The sequence below is a fragment of the Gymnogyps californianus genome, chromosome 2, assembly GCF_018139145.2.
Source record: "Gymnogyps californianus isolate 813 chromosome 2, ASM1813914v2, whole genome shotgun sequence".
In the NCBI taxonomy this organism is placed as follows: Eukaryota; Metazoa; Chordata; class Aves; order Accipitriformes; family Cathartidae; genus Gymnogyps; species Gymnogyps californianus.
The window spans coordinates 143,042,412-143,054,971 of record NC_059472.1 but is presented as its reverse complement, the minus strand read 5'-3'; the positions used below and the strand labels follow the sequence as shown (position 1 = coordinate 143,054,971).

Here is a 12,560-nt window from a genome sequence, read left to right as displayed (position 1 = left end):
GTCCAATATTGCGGGGCAGTGGAAGATAGGGAATAGGAGAAGATGGAAAAAATGTCATTTACTTCTGTAACTGTATTATTGAAGTGCTTGAAGTATTTTATGTTTCTCCTTGTATTAGTGACACATTGCAAGACAAAATTGATTAGCACATACTTTATTAAGGAGAAAATATAACATGAAACTTAGAACCACAGATTTTGCTCCCAGAGGTGTTTATGGATTCTGATGTCTCATAAAATTGTATGATGCTGCCTTTTTCCTTCTGTTGCTTTCTCTTTATATTTTTTTTCCCCCCCCAGAAGAAATCGTTGTAGGTTTGGTGTCTTGGAAGTATGGAATCAATCTCTATGATGGGAAGTCCTAAGAACCTCAACGAAACTTTTCTACCAAATGTTGCCAATGGCATCAAGGATGCCAGTAAGATCACAATAGGCATCATTGGAAGTGGAGACTTTGCTAAGTCACTGACAATTAGGCTTATCAGATGCGGGTACCACGTGGTTGTAGGAAGCAGAAACCCTAAACTTGCTGCTGAGTTCTTTCCCCATGTGGTTGATGTCACTCACCATGAAGATGCAGTAGCAAAAACAAACATCATTTTTGTAGCCATACACAGAGAACATTACGCCTCTTTGTGGGACCTCAAACATTTACTCGCTGGTAAAATTCTGATTGATGTCAGCAATAATACAAGAGTAGACCAATATCCGGACTCCAATGCAGAGTATTTGGCATCACTTTTCCCAGATTCCCTGATTGTCAAAGGATTCAATGTTGTTTCAGCTTGGTCACTGCAGTTAGGACCAAAGGATGCCAGCAGACAGGTAAATGTTATATTTGTGTTAATTTAACTTGTTTGTAGGATGAAAGTGATAGGAACTGAAAGTAAGCAGCCAGAACTCATGGGATTCATCCAGCCTGACTTAGCGTACCTAAAATGTTGGGCCTTTAGTTTAAGTTTTAGTAGCCAATAAAACTTTCAGAGTCTAGTTCATCCCACTGTAAAACATACAGAGTAAGTGGTCCAAATTGTCCCCTGGAAGCCTGTTTAAAGATTGCAGAGGAGATGTGGAGCTAGCTTAGACTAGACAGCTGACCTTTAGATGACTACAGACAGAGGAGAGGAGTTGGGTCTTAATGTCTTCTGTAGGAAATATGTTAATTTTTATCCTTATGCTCTATAAAAGAATAGAGGCAGTCTTTCCCAGTATATTTTAGTTGCAGTATTGGTTTACATGGGGTGAACTATTGAAAGAGATGCACAGAAATCTGAGGCCCTGATCCCAGGGCTCAGGAGTCAGCTGTTCTAAAAATGCTTGCATTCAGCGTAACAGCAAAGTGAATGAAAGAAATTATCTGGCTTTTAGAATACCCCAAGATCATAAATATGAGCAAACAGAAGGAGGCACATATGTTTCTAAGTGATCATTTATTTGATCCAGGACTGCTTGGGAACATCATGTTCAAATTCCTTCCCAGTATGTTCCCCAAATCCATCCTGCATATAGAAAAGGCAGCTTTATGTTTTTCATGCTTTGCTGAACTGATACAAAGGATTTAAGCCTATGCAAGAACCCAGTCCTTCACGGCTTTATGGACTCAGAAATGCATGAGAAATGACTGGTGTAATGTGACTACTGGAGACTAAATTGAGTTTTCTGGCACTTCAGGTAGATTTTAAATGCAATGCAATTGATATAGAGTTAGCATAATTTTAAAAATAACCTCACCGTACTATTTTTATCCCCTTTCAGAATAGCACTGCACTATAAGTAGTTAACTTCTGTCAAAACGGATTGTGTTTGCTCTAATGCAGGTGATCAGCAGTGTTGGGCAAACTATAGCCCACTGTAAATTTTAAAGGAACTTTAAAGTAATTTGTAGCAGTGCATTTCTTTCACTATGTAATAAACTGGTCTTTAGAAGGAGTTCTTATTTGGCTGCTAGTTTTTGTCTTTTCTGTTAAACGTTCATTTTTTGTGGAAATCTGGATTGTGAAATTAAGCTAAAATTGTTATACATGGAGAGATTACACAGTTCTCTGCTTTGCATTCTGTTTATGCTACAGCTGGTTTAGGGTCATCATTCAAGATTCCTGTATTTTTGAGAGACTCATGATTTTCTGAAATGCTTTTAGCCATTGTTTCAAGTTCAGTCCAGTCCTGTAGACTTTTCAGTGTGGGGAGTTTCAGTGTGCAGATTACCAGGGCATCCCACAGTCAGCTCATTATTAACTCCAAGAAAAAGCCGATTTTGTTTTGGTTACTCTGTTGCTAAATCAGCGTGGGTGTTTTCACTTTGACTGGGTTTGTATGTGGTTTCATTCTTATCTTGGTGATATAAGCTGGGATAACAGTGTACAGTTTTAGAAGTGGTGCTGTGGTTTTTACCTGAAGGCCCTTAAGGGTTTTTTGTGGTTTGTTTGGTTTTTTTTTTTTTACCTTTGAGTCTCTTTCTCTGACTACAGACAATTCACTTGACTTTCCCAACAGGTCTATATATGCAGTAACAATGTTCAGGCTCGCCATCAAGTTATTGAGCTTGCCCGTCAGCTCAGTTTTATTCCTATTGATTTGGGGGCATTGTCATCTTCAAGGGAGATTGAAAACTTACCTCTGCGACTGTTCACACTGTGGAAGGGGCCTGTAGTGATTGCCATTAGCCTGGCAACATTTTTCTTCATCTATTCCTTCGTCAGAGATGTAATCCATCCATACGTGAGAAATCAGCAGGGTGACTTTTACAAGATCCCCATTGAGATCGTGAACAAGACTCTACCAATTGTTGCTATAACTTTACTTTCTCTAGTGTATTTATCAGGACTTATTGCAGCTGCTTACCAGCTTTACTATGGTACTAAGTACAGGCGATTTCCACCTTGGCTGGACAACTGGCTCCAGTGTCGAAAGCAGCTTGGACTGCTCAGTTTTTTCTTTGCAACAGTGCATGTGGCATACAGCCTCTGCTTACCTATGAGGAGATCGGAACGATACTTGTTCCTCAATATGGCATATCAACAGGTAAGCCAATCTTTAGTTCAGTAAGCCAAAAATGCCTTGGCTATATGCATGTGGCTCATGAATACAATGTATGTTTTCGTAATCTGTTCCACTGTTTTCAGTGGAGAATGTTATGGGTTATCTTATGCATAGCTAGCACCGAATGAGAAGGGAGACTAAAAGAAACATCTGTGCATTGTGCTTACCTCGTGGGTCAAGCTTCAGTCAAGTTTGTGTGGTAGGGGGAATCCAGGATGTGTCCTACTTAAATCCTTGATAGTAATATACACAAGGAGAATGTAGGATAGACAGGATAAGAGCAACACCAGGAAACTTCTGAGGTAAGTTCCTCTCTATGTATGCTTAACATATGGGGGAAGTATGTGTATTGTAAGTGCGTCTACAAGTGTGAAAAGTGTAAGGGTAGATACTGTAATAATGCTTACAGATACATCTCTGTTTACAAAATTAAAATGCTGTTACTTTGTAACATTTTGGACCAGTGGTAAAAAACTTTATTCATTAAAAATTCTGTGAACATCATCTATTACAGGAAATAGAGATTGACTCACAGTTCCCAGGAGCAATTGGTCTTGCATAACCCTGAAACAATCTCTGACAAATCTGTCATCCTTTAGAAGAGGGTCTGATGCTCCTGTCTGTCAGTGAGGTAGCTTATTGTCACCTTTAAAGTGGCAGAAAAGCAGCATTGCCATTCAGCACATAAAATCTGCAGGAAAGAGAGATGTGATGGAACAGAAAGAAAAGCAAACTAAGGAAATCAAATCAAATGGAACAAATTAGCAGGGATTGGGTCCACAAATTCTGTAAGGGCTAGCATGAAAAATTGAACTTAAGAGAAAGGCAGGAAGAGCAAAACTGTAAAAGGCAGCAAGAAACTGCAATTGTTCAAACTCAGTGTCAGTAAAGGACCCACTGATACTTTTACTAAGAAATTATCTTGGTTTTAATAATATTGTAAAACTCTCACTTGCTAATATTCCTAGTGAACCTCTTTCAAGACATGCCATATCACAATAGTTCACCTATTGTGGTGATGTGGTGAAAGTGGAAAAATAATTGAATATCCAAGCCTCTTAATTGTTAAGGACCTGAGTTGTTTCTTTTTTCTGGTAAAGCTCTCCAATGGGAACAATCTTGGATGTATCTGATGTCAACAGTGAAAGAGGCAAAAGAGACTCAGCATAGGGAGCTGAAGCAAAAACAGGAAATGATGCTAAACTATTTCTAAATGTAACAAACTAAAAACAAATTGCAGGTTTACACAATTTGTTATAGAATTTAAGTTTCCAGGGTCTGAAGAACACAGCTACTTTTCTACAGTATATAGGAATGCACAGATTTATCTGGTTTATAACATAATTGTTATAAATAGTATTTAATGTTACATTTTCTTTTAATAACTCATCTAAGTTTCCATGTTTAACATATTTTTAATCTAACAAGAGCCAATACCAGCAGTAAGGAAATAGTTGTTTTTCTCCAAGACATGAGGAAACCTCTGAAATATTTGACCCCATTTTATAGTTGTCCTGTGACTGTAGACTTTTACTTAGCAAAATATCTTCTGTTGATATTTTTAATGTTCTGTAGAATAAAGTGCTTCCCTTCTGCTCTTTCATCAGGTTCATGCAAATGTTGAAAATTCTTGGAATGAGGAAGAAGTGTGGCGAATTGAAATGTATATCTCCTTTGGAATAATGAGTCTTGGATTGCTTTCTTTGCTGGCAGTAACTTCCATCCCTTCAGTAAACAGTGCCTTAAACTGGAGGGAGTTCAGTTTTATTCAGGTGTGTTACTTTTTAAATAAGGGGGTTTTGTTGTTAACAAGAATTCCTTGATGATGATGATGATGATCATCATCATCATCATCATCATCATCATGAACAAAAGCACTTTGCAACTTGATGAGAGCTTTTTTCTCCCCTCTTTCTGGTAAGTTAATAAAAACAACATATCCTTATTCAGCAGATATATTACCATGAAGGCACATTAAGCATTTCATGAGTGTTAGAATAGGAATTTGCATTTTAGACTTCTTGGTCTTAAATAACCAACATAGCTAAGACCAAATGAGCACTAATCTATTCCTTTTCCATTGTTAGAATTTCTTGCTAAATTCAAATCAGATAAATTTGGACAAACTCGCTAAAGGCAATGATACTGATGAGATACTACTATATGTAGATGCACACAACTGTTAAAATTGAAGGTTTAATTTGTCCTGAAGGATTTTTATTGCACAGCCCCCTGACAGCCATGGTGTCATTGATTCAGTTTTGCTTCCCCTCCACTGTGTGGGAATTAATATGGCTCTCAACTGCGTTATTCCCATTAGCTGAAAATACCCATTAGTAAAATATGAAGCTTTGTTTATTAAAAGCAGAGGCTTTTCCAGGTCCTGGCATGCCTTCTGCTGCCCTCCTTCCTCGGATAAATATCTACAACAGGCAGACCTAACCAGCATAAAATACCAAGAAATATAGGCTTTGATAAACAGCTTAATGTTTGCTTCCAAATAAAATTGCCATTAGTTTTAGGTAGCAGTCAGTGATAAGAAATTTTATTAGGATTCAGTCTTGTGATACATTTCCTAAGCGTGTACATGCAGTTTTGGGTTTTGTTATGTTTTGTTTTGTTCTCTGACTTTGGATTCAGTACTCTAGTCTTAACTCAGTCTTTTCTGATTAACGTTTTTTCAACATAGACACTGTAATAATATTGCCTAATTCTTAGTCCTGTCACTGTTTACAAATTCCTACCTTCAGAACACAGGCACTGACTTTACTGTTCAGGGCTTGAGTTGCGCTTCATAATTTACAGACATTTTAACGGGAGTGATGGGGAACACTTCTTTGGCTGTAGTTGTCAGAGGTCTTCTGTCTGTAAAGTAATGTCTTCCCTTCCCCTAGGGTTTCTGTTGGTGGAACACTCCAGGTAGGCCTACAAAAAGGTTGCTGAAAAATTTCTCAAATTAGAGTTCCCCTGACAGAACTGTTTATTCTCGCTCATGGTTTTGAGCCTTCAGAGGGAGTAAATACCCATTTTGTATTGTTACAACATCCCTGCCATCCAGAGTTCTCTGTGCGGGGGCAATAGTACTGCCGTTGGGTGATGTAAATTGTTAGCGCAAAAGGGAAAAATATGTATTCACTCATGAGTGAGGTGATGCCTTTATCCAGTAATGACTTCCAGCCACAAACCCAGCATTTCTGTCTTATTTTTCTTAACTGAAATTTCCAAATTTCAGGCTTGTGTGACTGAGTCAAAACCCACACAATAATCACAGTGATGCATCTACAAGGGCATTTTTTATTGTGTCATATTTACTGCAGTTATTCCCACTATAAATAAAGTCAAAATAGTTCCAAATTTAAATAATTATGAACTTTAATGAATCTTCTGTCAGTATTTTGAGGAATTTGATTGGGAACAAGTTGTTTGTAATTATGATCATTTGTAATTTTAAATCACAAAAAATACTGAACTACTAAAAATTTCCTTAAAGTTTATGATCATTAAAGGTACTTTACTTTGTCATTAATTACTTCTCAGGATGTAAGTTTTTCTTCATTTAGGTACTTGTCCTTCAAAAAAGTCCTCTTGCTTTATTCAATCAGAAAACAGACTTGCAGTGATCCCTCACTAAAGTAAAAGAAGTCTGCATTTCTGCACAAGCTTCATTGTACCCAGCATGCAAGTAGAACAGATAAAACATCATAATACTTACTGTCTTTTATATTTTTCTTCTACTGAAGTACAATATGATAAAGTGAATTTGAACTTAATTTTCTCAATCTTCTCTAAGTCAGGGGGACAAACAGTGGAACTATTAACCCATCATCTTAGTGTTGCTTTTTTTTAGCTGGGAAAAGCAGTATGTCTCTAGCTTTAGTCCTGAATCTCAGATGATTTGCCACAATAATTGCTGAACTTGTTTTGCATCTGACAGATGAAGAATCAATCAGTCAGCACACTCAGACAGTTTCTCACCTTAGCACTTCCCACTGAGAACAACATGCTATTGCTTGCTCATCTTAGTAAATACAGTTTCATCAAAATAAGGGTCTGGCCTCTTCTAAAGAGTTTTACTGCTAAAACATACTCAGTCTTGAGTCCTACTAGGAAAATCTGAATTTAGGATTAACAAATTATTAACATTATATGTTAATATAAATTAACATAATATGTTAATATAAAACAGTATAGACTATTTTGTAGCCTTGTTCCAGTAGTACAAGCCCTGAGCAGCATCTCCGTACCTACAGTGGTTCAAACGGACCTCTACCACAGTCTTCCTAATACTGTAAAGAAACCCCAGTTGTGAATGTTTTTGCCCAGAAATCATTGCTGTCTTCAATATCCCCAATTATTTTGGAGATGCCTCCATCTTACCTAGCCTGGTTTCACAATGCAGGTGTCAGCAGCTCCAAAAATTCCAGCCTGCTTGATCAAGGGAAAAGGACTTTGAGAGGAGAAGCAGTGCGGCTCTGCTCATTCCCTCAAAGTATGAATATGAATGAAGTGAGATATGAGAAGGTTGAATAGTGGTGCAAAAGGAAGTTACTGTGTCAGCCCTACCAGGAGCTAAGAGACCAGCAGAAAACTTGAGTTGCTGCAGTACAGAGCTGACCACTGTACAAAACAAGTATCTGATTACTTCATCATGATTCAGAGAGAAGCACTCATAACATCCAGATGGAGGAGCCACAGAACGAGACAGTGATGAAGAGTTTGCTCAGTAGGAGATCCTAGATGATGGAAACTTAGCATGAAACTTTGCAGGCATCTTAACATGACCCAGAGTTGGAGCTTACTGAGGAAAGAAGCAGGGAAGAAGCTGGGGCTGATAAACTAATGCATCAGTTTTCTTAACGCCACTTCAGTACTCTTCTTGTTCTCTTCTAAACATATTTGGATAAGGAACAAAGGTAGACATGGGCAAGAAATAAAAAAGAATTCGTATTTTGTCAGAGCAGGCAGAATAACTAGCCTAAACCAACACACTGCAAACAGAAAAAGACATTTATTGAAACCAGTCCTTGAGTGTTCACATAAAATACATGGAAATGGAGAATGTTGTCTGCATGCAGTGCTGCACCGGGTCCTTCAGTCTTCTGAAAGAAGTTAAACTATAAATATATAATGTAAGCATAAATGACTACTGCTTTTGTTTTCCAGCCTAAGAGTTCAAGCCCAAAGCACATCACTCAAAGTGGCAATGGACAGAGTAGACTGGCTTTGAAAGCTGAGCTTTATGTTTCTTAGCAAAAATCAGCGCAAATCTGCCATTTGCGTAGTAGGAAGCTGATCTTTTTGTAGTCGTTCCTTTTGTCTGCTAGCACAATCCTAAAGTTTTTTGGAGACAGTATTACTAAAACTTTTCTTGCGCACACACTTTGAGGAAGGACTGCCCTGCCTTGCTTCTCCCATAAGAATAGGATACTTTTCCCCCAGAGTAAAGAAGAATGAGGCCTGAGTATTTAGCAAGTTTATGGGTAAGATTCTAGTCAGAATTTCTACAGCCTGTTTGTAAGTTTAGCAATATCCTGTTACTGGGGGAATCTGAAATATACCTTGCATAAACATAGGCTTTGGAAAATACCTTTTGTATATACAAATTGCTTGGAACTACTCAACCATTGTGAAGGTAGAAATTGCTGAAACAGATTTGTCCCACAGCAGATTTGTGTCTCTATATATGTACATCTTCCTGGTAACATTTTAGGGATTTTTCTCCTGCATCTTTTCCACTCCTCTAACGTTGGGGGGGGTTTCTGCCCCAAACAATGCCAATTTGTCCAGTTTATCAGTGGCCTTGGCTGGGAATCTCCCACATTGGCTAAAAAACTGACTTTGATCAGGAAGGAAAAGAAACAAAACAGAGAAGACTTAGAGAAAAGCTAAAAGATTGGGGAGTCCGTAGGAAATGTGCTAATCTATTATTCAGCTTCCAGGAAAACACAGTATTATGGAAGATAAGGAAGCAAAGCAACCAAAGATATTCTTCCCCTTTTCCCAGCCGCCATTCTAGAGCCTAGGCAGAGGGTTCCCAAGACTTAGAACTGATATTGCTACTCACTCACCAAAGTGAATTTACCAGTGAAGGAAAAGTATCCCTTCTTGCTGCTTTCAAAAATCCTCTGCTCTTAAAGAAGTTAGCATCCTGTGCATCTCCTGGTCTCCCTGTGGTAACATCAGTGTAAGTGATCTTCCAGCTCTTGTAGACATATTCATCCCTTTCTTTTTGTGTCTTAAGAAGCCAGGAAAGGATGACAGAAATGCAATATGTATATTCCATCTGAAGCATAACTACATTTCAGGAAATCCATTGTCTTTAATCCCTGTATGCCCTCCTCCACATTTTCCAGTCATAAACTTGTGCAGAAGAAAATAACCTTGCATACCTGAATGGTAGCAGCTCTCTCACCTTTCCAGTATTAAACAGATTGCTTTCTAGCAATTGATAACTTCCACAGCACAATCATAATTTATTTCTCAATAATTGAAACGTCTTTCATGTTAGCATCCATAGGGGTGGTCAACTTTGGAATATGGCTTTCTGATGCTACTGCTGGCCAAGATTTGTAGTATGATCCAGTGCTACCAACTAATTTTTACTGTTCAGCTGCCCAACAGTGCCTTTTCCTGCACTAGCTGATGTCTTTTTGTCCAAGCCTGCTTCAGTCAGTTCTGAGTTTCCTCATTTTACTACATACAGCCATTGCTGTAGTCTTTGAACATTTGCAGGTACAGAAAAATCAAATCTTTATAACAAACACAGAAGTTTTGTACTGACACAGCCTCCTGCAGTGGAGTTTTACTTAAGTAGCAAAGGCAGCCAGTCTTGCTTGTACTTCTGGAAAAATCATTGTCAGTAGCTGCAAGCTGGGATAAATGCTCTTAATGGAACTTTCTAGTGCAGATCTGCCCTGACTTAACAAACCAAAGACTGCAGAATGCTAAGTTGTGTGGAGGACATCCTCTTTCTAGCTAAGCAGTGTTATTACTGTCAAAAGTACAACACAGAAATACGGCAATTAAGGGCCTGGTAGAAGAAAATACCATCAGTAGCTGACATAAGCTCCTATAGGAGTGTCTTTATTGTCAGATTTTTAGACGAGTGGTTGAAATGGTCCAGTACATACTAGCACATGCCCTACCAACACTTCAAAGAAGCATATGGCAACTTTCCAAAGGGCAAAAAAAAAACTTGAGGTGCATCATGTGTTTTTCTTGTCCTTGTACTGTTAGTTCAAAATGTACTGATAAATGTACTGATGTACTTCTTAGCTTACGTTTTGACCATTAGATAGAAAGGCATACATAGATGTCTCAAAATGGTAGTTTGCAGATGGAATTTAAATAAGCATTAAAATTTTTCATTTTAAATTTGGGAAAAGTCTGTATAACATTTCCCTCCTATTTCTTTTTCAAGAATTGTTATAGTTCTTATCAGTAAACCTGATGAAGAAATGAGGGATATGATTCACTTGTGCCCTTTTCCCTGCGGGCAGTGATATAACAGCAATGAATTCAGGACAGTCATACCAGCAAAAATCTGCAATAACATATTCAAACATCAGGTTTGATAGTATTGTTTGCTGTCCAAATTTCTTACCAGAACTTCCGTTCAGATATTGCATATGCCATTTTCATATCCACAAGTGGTTATCTGATTGTTCTGTTTCTTATGGAATATTTTGGGAGCAAATTGTTCTTTTTAAAAAAGGGTGCAGCATATCTAAAACATACCAACATGGCTCTGAAACCATTGGCAAAAAAATGCATAAATATTGGCAAGTTAAAAAACATGGTACCAATCTCTAGAAATTAACAAAAGCATTTTCCTTTTTATACCATTATGTCTGTGAATCCTTGCAAATGGTATTAGCTCAGACATTCTCCTTTCCCTAGAAACTGGTTAATCTTGAAGTAGAAAGAATTAATTCTTTCACGATTATAGACCCTTAGGCTGCATTTTTCTTTGCTTCTCTGTTTACTGGAATTAAACTAAACCTTGGTAGCCAGTTACCTTTCTTAATATTCATTCTCTGTTTCCATGACTTTCTACAAATGTTTCCCAACCAAGTTAGTCATTACATCAGTTTTGGCCAAAGAGAGTTTTTCTTCATTTGATCACCACCAGAATTCAAAGCATAGTAGTCTTTTTTTACCATGATTTGGGAAAGTCAAGGTTAATACATTTAACTCAAGTCTGCAGAGCAATACAACTACAGGGTTCTTAAAAGGGCAGATTCACAGAAACGGTGAATGACCCCTATTAGCACTGCCTTCTGTGGCATGCTCTAGATTATGTGATAAGAGGTCCTCTGCAGGGTGCTGTGGAACCTTCTACTTCACGTTTCATCCGGCACTACCTGTTTATGATAAACTCCATCATTGCCTTGTGGCATTATGCCCAAGTCCTGGAGTCCAGATATTCCCATTAACCAGTAGGCAACAGCTGATGGAGAAAGGTAAGGGATGGTTTATGCTAACTTCAGACAAGCGGATGTAGGCCATTGTCAGGAAGAAGCAAACTGCACCTCTCAGAGTGATAAAAATCTGGAGTGTCAGGCCCAGATCTCTTCCAGCAGAATTGCATTGTTCCATAATCATGAATCTTGGAAGTGATCTACCCTTGTAGTTAAGAAACAGGGAAATTAATTTCCAGTCACAACTGATGTTCCAGTAACTTCACTGGGATTGTTCCTTATTCGTATAGATATCCTGAAGTTGACTTCCATTACGTAGAATTTGGGGAAACATCATCTTCATTTCAGCTTTGATGAAGGCCTATAAATGCTAGCAGAGATATGTTGTACATCAGTGTTCAGTTCAGTCCGTAGTTTTCAGAACATGTGAACTTAAAACCACATATTGCTAATTTAAAATAGTGTATAGGTAAGAGATTTTAACATGATGTCTAATAGAAATGTTAAAATAATGGGTTAGAGCTGTCAGATGAAGGACCAAGTACTATTATGTCTTCTTTTTCCCTGTTTTCTCTTTTTTCAAAGTCTACACTTGGATACATTGCTCTGCTCATAAGTACTTTCCATGTACTGATTTATGGATGGAAAAGAGCTTTTGAAGAAGAGTATTACAGATTTTATACACCACCAAATTTTGTTCTTGCGCTTGTTCTGCCTTCCATTGTAATTCTTGGTAAGATCATTTTACTTTTGCCATGTGTAAGTAGGAAACTGAGGAGAATTAGAAGAGGATGGGAGAAAAGCCATGTTATAGAAGAAGCAAGTGGGTCTGTTCCACATCTCTCCCCAGAAAGGATAACTGTGATGTGATGGTAGACTAATATTTGTTAGCACCATTGTAGATGTTTGGGTTTGGGTTTTTTTGTCATAAACTTGTATTTTTAGGAGTTTAGTTAAACTATGAGTAAAGTCACTGTGGACTTGCTTGGCATATAGTACAAGCTCTCAACCAAACTATGAGAAATTTATAACTAGAAGACTACTACTTCAAATAACTACAAAAATATTTTTGTTTTGAATTACAGAGGGCAGATGATTATGA

The 12,560-nt window shown here is 37.8% G+C and overlaps 1 protein-coding gene across 1 annotated transcript; it reads left to right on the top strand.

Moving 5' to 3' along the window:
• The first annotated feature begins 332 nt into the window (after positions 1-332).
• STEAP2 (STEAP2 metalloreductase) lies at positions 333-12,560 on the top strand. The gene is made up of 4 exons (XM_050891937.1): positions 333-824; positions 2,493-3,020; positions 4,646-4,810; positions 12,044-12,560. Exons 1-4 carry the CDS (start codon positions 333-335, stop codon positions 12,326-12,328), a joined length of 1,470 nt encoding a protein of 489 aa, XP_050747894.1. The 3' UTR covers positions 12,329-12,560.